Here is an 11414-nt window from a genome sequence, read left to right on the forward strand (position 1 = left end):
ATAGTTTTGATAATTAAATAAAAACTAATATTGTAAAATATATTTTTTTTTTTTTTTTTAAATAAATTACATCTTAAAAGTAAAAAAAAAAAATAATAAATTTTGTAATGGATGAGAAATATTTAATACGTATGCTCCACTATGGTATTATAATAATTCTATAAAAAAATGTTTTCTTTTATTTCGTAATTTTTAAAATGAACAGTACTTTTTTATAAAAAAAAAAACTTTTGATATTTTATTACTTTTTTAAATAAATTTGCCTAGTGGCTTGCTTGCTTTTTTTGGGAATTCATCCTTTTCATCTTTTGTTAAATGTTGTTTTGTAATCTTTAAAAATATTCTCCTAATTTCATTTATTCTAAAATTAATTTAAAAAAAAATGATTAATAGCTTGAATTTATTGATAAAATGAATTTTTTAATTAAAATCAATGATACTTACAATAAATTTCTTTCAATTTGATCCTTTAATATAAACTGTTGTTGTTCTTTAACCTTTGTATTCTCTTTATTATCTAAAATTAAAACTAATGTATTTGGTGCATTTTTAAAGGTTGAGAGTGATTTTAAATTTCCTATAGGGAATGACCATTTAACTTTGCCAATTTCTAAAGATGGGGTCTTGATACTTATGTTATAACATCTTTCTGTTGAAATTAAAATACATCTTACTTGGTTTTTACCCTTTCTATTTGTTTTGTATGCATAAACATGTAGTTGATAAATTGCAGGTGCGGGTATAAAAGAAGCCTCGAAATATTTTTGAAAGGTTTGTCTTGTTAATAATCTTAATGAAATTAACCATTGATCTCTGGTTTCCTCTGACTCTGCTATTAATATCTTTTCTGCCATATAATTATCATTGGATGATCTTTTCGCCATACTAGTTGAAATACGTGATTGAATGGTTGGTGAATCTGGTGGTGATAGTTCTGGGTTATTGCTATCATTTATATTTTGGTGATGATGGTGATTTGGGTCAAATTGTTGTCCACTTTGGTTTGGTGTCTGTTGTTGTTTGACATGATATACTATTCTTAGGGTTTTTGGATCGGGTGATTCATCACCCTCAATCGAATGCATGTCAAATAAATCTATTGTCCATATTTTTTTTAATGTATCTGAATCTACTTTATAAAATTTTTTTGATGTTAATAATCCAATAAATGTAGTTTCTAAAAAAAAAAAAAAAAATTAATATGATTTTTCATTAATGTAAAATTTTTATTTTTTTTATTTTTTTTTTTTTACCTGATGATTTATTTTTTAAAAAAACAGTATGTGTAATATATCTTTCATCCAATGGTACAATTTTTTCAAACTTTGATGGACATGGATATAATGTTGTATCGCCGTATCTATCCTCCAATTCGTGACTGTTGCTTTGTCTACGTGATGATGTTGGTTGTTGCTGTTGTTGGTGGTGGTTAGATATTGATGATGATGAAATTGATGGTGATATTGATACAGAGGATGATAATGATGATGAATGTGTTGCCATTTTAAATTATAATACAATAAATTGATTTTTATTTTTTTTTAAATGAAAAAAAAATAAATAAATAAATAAATAAATAAAAATAATTAATTATAATATTACAAAAAAAAAGATATTGAAAGAAAAATTTTAAAAAAACAAAGCAGTAAAAAAAATTTTTTTAAAAAAAAAAAAAAAAAAGTAAAAATTTTTATTTTTTAAAAAATTTTTTAAAAATATTATTTATTTGTTTTTTTTTCAAATTTGTTTAATATAATTATAGTAATAATTTGGGTGTGTTAAATTTATATATATATTTATTCTTTTAGTGTGTTTAATTGTGTGTTAGTGTGAAAAAATTAACCTTTTTCATTTTCTCAATTTTTTTTTTATTATTTTTTTTCTTAATGATAATCAATATATTCATATAGTATAGCATATTACATATAAATATACTATCATTTTATTAATAACTTACCATTTATTATAATTTTCTTTTTTTCTTTTTTTAATTTAGATTGATTAATTAAATAAAATTTAATATACTTTTATTTTAAAAATAATTTCAAATTCTAAATATATACTATCATATATCACCTTTATTTATTTCTTATACACATATAAATTTTAAAATAATAATATTTTCACCACCCTTTATTTTAAAAAAAAACTTTAATTTCAATTTTAATTACAAATTTTGTTTATTACCCCCCAATAATAAGAATAACAATAACAATATATCAAATAAAAATTTCACATTACACAATCAATATTCAATAAATGAAAAAAAAAATAACAGAAACCAATTCCATGATGTTTTTATCATCTCCACCAATAAACTCTCAAAAAGCCAATAACGACAACACCTATGAAAATGAAGATGTGTGGGATGATCGATATCTAATCGATGTCTATGAAAACGCCATAAATAGTTATATTGTATGCATAACCCTTATTTAATTTTTTATGTAGTATTTCGTATTAATTTAATTTTATTTATTTTTTAAAAAAAAAAACAATAGAGCTCCCACAGTGGTAATAAAACAAATGAAGATAAAAAAAAATCAAAACTTATCGAACAACAACCCTCACCACAACAACAGCAAAAGCAAAATGTAAATAATAAAAACGATACAAATAAAAAAAATATAAAGGAAACAAATACAGGTACAGGTTCAGTAAATATAAAAAAAAAAAAATCAAGTAATTTTAATGAAAGTTTAAATAATAATATTCAAAAAAAAATAGAAATTCAAAGTCTAAATGATGATGATGAGGAATATGAAGAAAACTATGAAGAGTATGAAGGAGATGAGAATGGCGAGGAATACTATTATGATAATGATTATAAACAGCAACAACAACATCAACAATATTATCAAAACAATAATAAATATAATCAAACACCTTATCACCAACAACATAACTATCAAAACCCATATAATACAAATCACCAGCAATACCATCACCCAAACTCTTACTATCAACACTCAAACAATTACCAAAGTTACCCAAACTATTACAACAATAACCATTCCTATTATCAACAACCCCAACAACCTCATCAACCCCACCAACCTCATCAATATCACCATTACCCACAATATCATCAATCGCACTCACAACCACAGCAACCACAACAACCACAACCACAGCAACCACAACCACAACCTAACTACATTCCATTTCAAAAAAATTTTCAACCACCACCAATCCCATCAATTTTACCTGATACCGATGATGAATTAGCAGATCTCCTCTTGAGCTGGTATTATAGTGGATATTATACAGGTGTATTTCAAGAGAGGAAAAGAATTAGAGATAAATTAAATATCAATAGGAATTCCGAACAAACATCATCCCCCCAACCAAATAAACAACAACAACAACAACAAAAAAAAAGCTTTACAAAACAATAAAATGATTTTAAAATTTAAATAAAACTAAATTTTATTTTAATAATATAAAATAAAATTCAATATTCACTATAATTATCAAAACACCCCAGTTTTTTTAATATTTTTTTTTTTTGACCGAAAATATTTGTATGTTGAAAATTATCTTATTTAATTTATAAATATTTCCTAATTATAAATAGTTAATAAACAATGATATTTGCTTTGTTTTGATTGTTTTTTTTTTATTTAAAAAAAAATAAAAAAATTTTTATGCCAAAAAAAAATAAAAAAAATAAAACGTTGAGCAAAACCTCATAAAAATTATTTTTATATGAAGGATTTTCGAAAAAAAAAAATTGAAAAATATTTTTAAAAAAAAAATTAAAAAAATTTCGTTTTTCTCTTTTCCTTTTTGTTAGTAATAAAGAACACCATGGTAGGTTTATATGTGTGATTGTTTATGTGTGTCTATCTATCGCTATAGCAAAATTTTTAAAGATTATCAATCGATATAGATAGATAAATAAAGATTAGTCAAGATTAATAAATATTATAGATTACTAAAGATTATAGCAGTATAAGATAACAGGAAGAGAGATAGCAGTATGGAGAAAAGAGAAAGATAAAAGATAGATGATAGATAGACATTTTTTTATTATTATTTTACATATTGGATATAAACTAATTCATCAAATTTAAAGAATTTATTATCCCCAGAAAATTTCCAACACATTATCCGTATTTACAATACCAACGTAGATGGTCGTCGTAAGGTTATGTACGCCTTAATGTGCGTTAAAGGTGTTGGTAAAAGATTTGCTGATTTAGTCTGCAAAAAAGCTGATGTCGATACCTCAAAAAGAGCTGGTGAACTCAGTAAAGACGAAGTCGAAAGACTTACCACCATTATGAACCACCCAAGACAATACAACATCCCAACCTGGTTCCTCAATAGACAAAAGGATATTAAAGATGGTAAATACTCACAATGTCTTGCCAATCAAATTGATGTCAAATTCAGAGAAGATTTAGAACGTCTCAAGAAAATCAGAGCTCATCGTGGTATTAGACATCACTTCGGTCTCCGTGTTAGAGGTCAAAAGACCAAGACCACTGGTAGACGTGGTAGAACTGTTGGTGTTGCAAAGAAGAGAAACCCATAAAAATTTTAATAATAAATCTAATTTTATTTTAATTAAAAAAAAAAAACAATTAAGCGAACGAAATATAAATACAATTATATATACACTTATTTTTATATTTATTTTTTTTCAAAATTTTAATATTCAGTCCCATCCATGGAATTGGTGTTATTGATATACTTTTTTTTTATTTTTTTTATTTGATCATTATTTTTTTTATTTTTTTATTTTTTTGATAACTATCGTTTTTATTCTTATTTTTTAAATTTTATTATTATTTTATAATTTTTTTTTTTTGTAAATATAAACCAATTTTATTGATTAAATATGAAATAATAATAACAAATTTCATATCTGATTGATATTTGAAGTTTGGATTAAAATTTTTATAAAATATTTTTTAAAATGGGGTTTAGTGTTTATTTTTTTTAAAAATTGGTATTATTTCATTTTTTGAAACATTTAATTTTTAATGTTTTCACAATAAAAATAATATAAATTAACAAATTTGAACCATAAAGGTAATAAAATAATAAAATAATAATATATGGAGATAATATATTTTTTTTTTTTTCATACGTATAAAAAAACAATCGAATTAAATTCTTTTTTTTTATTTTTTTTTTTTTAATTTTTTTTAAAAATTTTTTTATTTTAATTTTTTTTTTTTTTTCTTTTTTTTTCAAATTCAATTTTTTTTTATATATAATTTTTTTTAGTGATCTTTTTTTTTGTTCATAAAACTTTATATAATAAACAATGTTATCATCAATCTTAAAAAAAGTTCAACCTTCTTTAAACAACTCAGTTAGAATTGTAGCTAGATCATATTCAACTGGTAACAAAGAAGTATGTGTTATATAGTTTTAATAAAATAATAAAAAAAAAAATAAAATAAAATAAAAAAAAAATAAAAAAAAAAATATACTTTAAACTTCATTGTCGTGGTATACAATTTTTTTATAGAAGATTTTTTATTTTTTATTTTTTAATAAAATTATTTAGAAAATAATGACAGTGTATATTAAAATAATAATATTTATATAAAATAATTAGGTTACAGTTCGTGATGCTATCAATTCAGCTTTAGACGAAGAATTAGCAAGAGATGAAAAAGTTTTTGTTATGGGTGAAGAAGTTGCTCAATATAATGGTGCCTACAAAATCACCAAAGGTTTATACGATAAATATGGTCCAGATAGAATGATCGATACTCCAATTACCGAAGCTGGTTTTGCTGTAAATAATCTTATTAATAATAGAAATTATATAAAGATTTGTATTTGAGAATATTTATCTAACTTTTTTAAAATTTTTTTAGGGTATTGGTGTTGGTGCTGCTATGGCTGGTACTAGACCAATTGTCGAATTCATGACCTGGAATTTTGCTATGCAAGCTATTGATCACATTATTAACTCATCTGCCAAGACTCACTATATGTCTGGTGGTAAAGTTTACAATCCAATTGTTTGGAGAGGGTATGTTAAACAAATCAAATAGTTTTAAAAGGTTAATCAAAATCAAAATCAATTTAATCGATCGATCAAAAAAAAAAAAAAAAAAAAAAAAAAAATCAAATTAATGGCATTAGAAAATGGGATAGATTTAAATAATGATTGGAATATTATTAGTGATTAATAGTTAATAATAATCAATAACAATAACAACAATAATAACAATAATTTTAATGTTATAGTTTTGATATCAATAATACTGGTTAAAAATAATATTAGGATTAAACCTTAATAGTGGAAATTATCGTTTTTTATGTAACTAATTTAATATTTTTTATTTAATAGTCCAAATGGTCCACCAACCAGTGTCGGTGCTCAACACAGTCAATGTTTTGCTGCTTGGTACGGTCAAATCCCAGGTCTTAAAGTTATTGCTCCATTCAGTGCTAGAGATCACCGTGGTTTACTTAAAGTATTTATTAATCCCTAATACATATAAAATTCATATTGTTCAAGTACTAATAATGTTTTTTTTTATAGGCTGCTATTCGTGATGATAATCCAGTTGTTTGTTTAGAAAGTGAATTACTTTACAACTATAAATTTACTTTAACTCCAGAAGAACAAGATAAAGATTACCTCCTTGACATTGGTAAAGCTCATGTTGAAAGAGAAGGTACCGATGTTACTCTTGTTTCATTCTCAAGAATGGTTGCTAACTGTTTAGAAGCTGCTGAAGCTCTTGCCAAAGAAGGTATTAGCGCTGAAGTTATCAATTTACGTTCAATTCGTCCATTAGATGTCGAAACTATTGTTAAATCACTCCAAAAAACCAACAGAATGGTAACTGTTGAAGAAGGTTGGGCTCAATCAGGTGTTGGTGCTGAAATCGCTGCTTTAATGATGGAACGTAAGTTTTTTTTTTTCCATTTAATAATTTTCTTTATTCATATATTAATCAAAAATATTATAATATAGACGCTTTTGACCACCTCGATGCTCCAGTTGAAAGAATTGCTGGTGCTGATGTTCCAATGCCATATGCTATGAATTTAGAAAATGCTGCGTATGTAAACAATAATAATTTCAAAACAGAATCAACTAAATCACATTCTAATTTTTTTTTTTTATATATAGTATGGTCCAAACCCAAAACATTATTAACGCCGCCAAGAGAGTATGTTACAGAAAGAAATAAACTATCTTTAGAGAATATAAATACAAATTAATTTAATATAAAATAAAAGATTTAAAAAAAACTAATAAAAAAAACAAAGAAATTATAAATTATTAATCTATGATTTATAATATTTTTAATTAATCAAATTTAACTAAAATTTATTTATATTTTTTTTTGTTAAAAAATATTGTTTTAAAGAAAAGAAGGTATTTTATAAAAATACAAATTTATTATTTTATTTTATGTTGAATTTCTTCTTCTGTGGGTTGAGAAAAATGGTTTGGTTTCTGCTAAATAGTTTTTATTTAATTCTAAAAGACTTTGAAAGTTTACATAAAGGAAATCATCAAAATTTGCATTTACATTGATTGAAGATGAACCTAAATTGTCAGAGGAGTTTGGTGATCCACTTCCGCTACTATTTCCACCACTGCTGTTAATTGATGAACCTGAATTCATAAAGTTTTTACAAGATTCGGCTAAATCTTCAGAGATATTTAAGTCATGATATTCTTTTCTTGGTTCAAAGTAACTGGTATCTTGAAGGTTTTCAATATTTGGCTTGAAAAATGGTTCTTGGGTTAAAATAGTTTTCCAATTTATAGATTTAAAGAATGGATGTGATTTAATTTCTTGTGCTCCGTTGTAACCTAGTCTTGATTTTGGATCTAAAGCTAAAAGTTTATCTATAATATCTTTTGCATCTTCACTCATATCTTCTGGCCAAGTTATATTACGTTGAAGAATGTTTTGGAATGTTTCTTGAACACTTGAACCATTGAATGGGGAGATACCACATAAAAACTCGTATAAAATTACACCAAGGGAAAACCAATCAGCTGATGCACCGTGACCAATACCCAAAAGTATTTCAGGAGCTAAATAATCTGGAGTTCCAACACAACTTAGTTTTCTATGTATATTTGGTGGAGGCACTGGTTGTGTAATAGAGTTATTGCTATCATTTGTATTGCTATTAGTCGACGATTGAGAGCTGTTTAATGAGTTTTTCAATTGGTTATTTGTGGTAGGTGTTGTAGAATTTGTGGAGATAGGAGTAAAATTTGGAATGTTATTGTTGATATTATTATTATAATGTTGCTTATTTAGACCACTCATTAAAGGTGAAACATGCTTTTCATAATTTAACAGGTTAAGCGATGGAATGGCTGGGCTTGAAGATGCAGAAAATAGAGATTTGGATTGGGCCAGTGATAAAAGTTTTCTTTCTTTCTTAATTGGGGGGTTATTTATTGGGGCTGGGTTAATTGGTTGGTTATTTACCATATTAATTGACTGATTTTGATTTTGGATTGGATTGACACCTTTTAGTGTAGGAGAAAAGTAAGATGGAGGAACTACATTTTGTTTTTCTAATAAACCAACTTTAGATAAACCGAAGTCAGTAAGTTTAATATGGCCATTCTTATCAATTAGTAAGTTGTCTGGTTTTAAATCACGATGAATAATACCATGTCCATGAAGATATTCTAATGCTAAAACTGTTTCAGCAATAATCATTTTGGCCATATCTTCATCAAGTGCCCCAAGACTTTGTAGTAAAGAAAAACAATCACCACCTTGTAAATATTCCATAACTAAATAGTAGTAATCTTTGGTTTGGAAAGAATAGTACATCTTTACAACGAATGGATTGCTTGTATAAGCCAGAATATTTCTTTCAACTTTAACATGGTCCAGTTGGTTCTTTTTAATCATATCTGACTTCTTTAATCTCTTTATAGCATATATATCTCCAGTTCTAATTTTCTTTGCTAAAAAGACTTTGCCATATCCACCCTTGGTAATTGGTTTGATAAATTCAAAATCTGATATGGTTGGTATACCTTTGGGTCTATAATCAATATTCTAAAAAAATAAAGAAATAAATATTAGTATTGGTTTTAAAAAAAGAATTTTGTATAGTTAAGAAACATACAGTTTGATGGACAGGGTCTGAATCTGATCTTGATCTACCTATGCCCCTGAGAGGGGTGTTAAGGAGTGTGAGTGGACTATTATTGTTTAATAAATTACCTCCTAATTTACTGGTACCAATTTTATCTTTGATGTCCAATAGTTTTGATGAGGGTCTTGGGCTATTATTTTTGTTAAAATTACTGATGATATGACTACTGTTGCTTGTTTGGTCATCATCATTAGGGTCATTCAAAAAACTTCCATTGTTGCTACTACCACTGCTACTACTATTGTCATCTCTTGGTGATTTAAGAATTCTGGGTGAATTGGTTCTAAATATTCTAGGTGAGCTATTAATAACTTCTTCTGCACGCTTTAAAGCATTAACCTTTTCAGAAATTAAGGTTTGAATTTTAATTGCTAATTCTTTATTTTCATCTTTTGAATCCAAATTTTTAATAATATCGTTCATTAATTGAATCATTTTTACATTCTCTTTAATACCATTTTCTACAGCAAATAGTGCAATTTCTCTTAATTCTGTGAGGGTTTTCTAAAAATATATATGTATTAATAAATTTCCGAAATTTTAGGGTATATTAAAAATAATAAATATTTACTCTTTTTTCTGGTTCCAAATCGGATGATCTTGTTAACAAAATTTTCGCTACAGCTCTTAAATGATCTTCAACATTCATAGCCTTCATATCTTCTTCATTAGCCATGGCACATATTTTAGAATGATCTTCTAATAGAGATGAATGAATAGGTTCTTCGCAAATTCGACACATTGCCATTTGTAATTGATCATTGTCTTTTTGATGTTCATCAATAAGTTTAACTGATGGTATTTCTGAAAAAGATCTTGCTAATTTTCTATAAGGTTCTTTTGCTTTTGGTTTTTCTTCTTCTTTATTTGGACTAAAGCTTTTTGATCTTACTAAAGGCTTTTTATGATAATAATTAAAATTATTATTAGTAAAATTATTACTATTATTATAATTTTTATTGCTATTATTATTATTATTATTATTGTTATTATTATTATTACTGCTATTATTGTTGTTATTGATGGTGCTTATAAAGTTATTACTATTATTTAATTTTTGTTTTTTTGACGGTGGGTTTGATGATGGAATTATTAGTAGTAATAATAGATATAAAAATGTTAAACTATTTATATTATTTATATTACTACTATACATTTGTTTTTTATATTATATTGTTATATCTAATGATTAATAAAAATAAAAACTTACTCTTTTTAAAATATATTCATCACTAGTAGTTTTCTAAATTATTAAATAAAAATAAAATTAATTAATATTTTTTCGAAGAAAAATAATAGTTTATAAAATATTTAAATTAAAAAATTAAATATCTCGAATGATTGTGATTGTTAGGTTAATTTTAAAAATCTTTGGACAAAAAAAAAAAAAAGTTTTTTTTTTTTAATTTAAGAAATTTTATGAATTGAAAAATAGATATTTTTTTGTAAACTTACCAAATCATTTAGTCTTGGGTCTAATAAAAATACAGGTGGCTCTAATGATTTGTTGTCTGCACTTAGATGTTGAGTCAGTGGAGGATGTGGTTTTAAAACTTGATGTATTAAATTTGTATTGTTATTGATTTTAAAATTTCCACCACCTTTGATATTATGTCTTGTATAGTAAATTTCTTGTCCTTTTTCATCCTCTCCTTCACTAGTTTCGCTTTCGGTATAATCGGATTCGCTTTCTTCATCTGAAGTTGATAAAATATTATCTTCATCAATTATTTCAGTTTGGCTTTCATTCTTTAAATCTGGACTTGTAATAATATTTAAAGTATTACTAAGTTGAAAATCTTTTTTATCTTTTTTATCTTGTTTTGGTATTTGGGCTGTTTGGGTGGGTATTTGTGTTGATATTATTGGTTTACTTTGAAACGTTTCCGAAGTTTTTCTTGAAAGTAATGGTGGCTTAACAGTTGATGGTGGCTCATATGATTGAATAGTTGGCAAATTGCTTTTTGGGGTTAAAATTTTATCTTCAAAACCAACTTTTTGATCTGGGTGTTGAGGATTTGAAATTATTTGTTTATCTTTCTGTGGTTGCAATTCAAATTTAACATTATTTGGTGAAAAAATTTGATCTCTTTTTGAATTTATTTGTTGGTTTAATAGCAACTGTTTTTGTTTTTGTTGTTGTTCAATTAGTTTGGGAGAAAAAGATAAGCATCTATAGTGAGATTTTTGAAAGGTGATTGGTTTTTTTTCTAATATTGATTCGGCTGGTGTTTTTATTAAGGGAATATTGTTTACAATTTTATATTCACCACTTTGATTTTCATTTGGCT

At 25.2% G+C, this 11414-nt stretch overlaps 5 protein-coding genes across 5 annotated transcripts; 3 read left to right on the forward strand and 2 right to left on the reverse strand.

Annotated features, from left to right (window-relative positions):
• Positions 1–249: 249 nt before the first annotated feature.
• Positions 250–1503, reverse strand: DICPUDRAFT_159779 (uncharacterized protein; the record flags this gene model as incomplete). Its single annotated transcript, XM_003294690.1, has 3 exons — positions 250–361; positions 445–1177; positions 1254–1503. The coding sequence occupies 3 exons, from the start codon at positions 1501–1503 to the stop codon at positions 250–252; spliced, it is 1095 nt and encodes a 364-aa protein (XP_003294738.1).
• Positions 1504–2259: 756 nt separating this feature from the next.
• On the forward strand, positions 2260–3398 carry DICPUDRAFT_90815 (uncharacterized protein; the record flags this gene model as incomplete). The annotated part of the gene is made up of 3 exons (XM_003294687.1): positions 2260–2418; positions 2502–2779; positions 2987–3398. The coding sequence occupies 3 exons, from the start codon at positions 2260–2262 to the stop codon at positions 3396–3398; spliced, it is 849 nt and encodes a 282-aa protein (XP_003294735.1).
• Positions 3399–3795: 397 nt separating this feature from the next.
• Positions 3796–4600, forward strand: DICPUDRAFT_93275 (40S ribosomal protein S18). The gene is made up of 2 exons (XM_003294688.1): positions 3796–3813; positions 4079–4600. The coding sequence occupies exons 1-2, from the start codon at positions 3811–3813 to the stop codon at positions 4538–4540; spliced, it is 465 nt and encodes a 154-aa protein (XP_003294736.1). The 5' UTR covers positions 3796–3810; the 3' UTR covers positions 4541–4600.
• Positions 4601–5278: 678 nt separating this feature from the next.
• DICPUDRAFT_51682 (pyruvate dehydrogenase E1 beta subunit) lies at positions 5279–7297 on the forward strand (the record flags this gene model as incomplete). Its single annotated transcript, XM_003294689.1, has 7 exons — positions 5279–5368; positions 5576–5758; positions 5841–5998; positions 6320–6446; positions 6515–6884; positions 6953–7040; positions 7112–7297. The coding sequence occupies 7 exons, from the start codon at positions 5279–5281 to the stop codon at positions 7170–7172; spliced, it is 1077 nt and encodes a 358-aa protein (XP_003294737.1). The 3' UTR covers positions 7173–7297.
• A 97-nt stretch (positions 7298–7394) lies between these two features.
• On the reverse strand, positions 7395–11414 carry DICPUDRAFT_159783 (uncharacterized protein; the record flags this gene model as incomplete). The annotated part of the gene is made up of 5 exons (XM_003294691.2): positions 7395–9023; positions 9094–9627; positions 9695–10021; positions 10334–10366; positions 10579–11414. Coding segments are annotated over 5 exons (3359 nt in total), but the record flags the coding sequence as incomplete, so codon positions are not given.

This window comes from Dictyostelium purpureum, assembly GCF_000190715.1.
Source record: "Dictyostelium purpureum unplaced genomic scaffold DICPUscaffold_617, whole genome shotgun sequence".
Taxonomy (NCBI): domain Eukaryota; phylum Evosea; class Eumycetozoa; order Dictyosteliales; family Dictyosteliaceae; genus Dictyostelium; species Dictyostelium purpureum.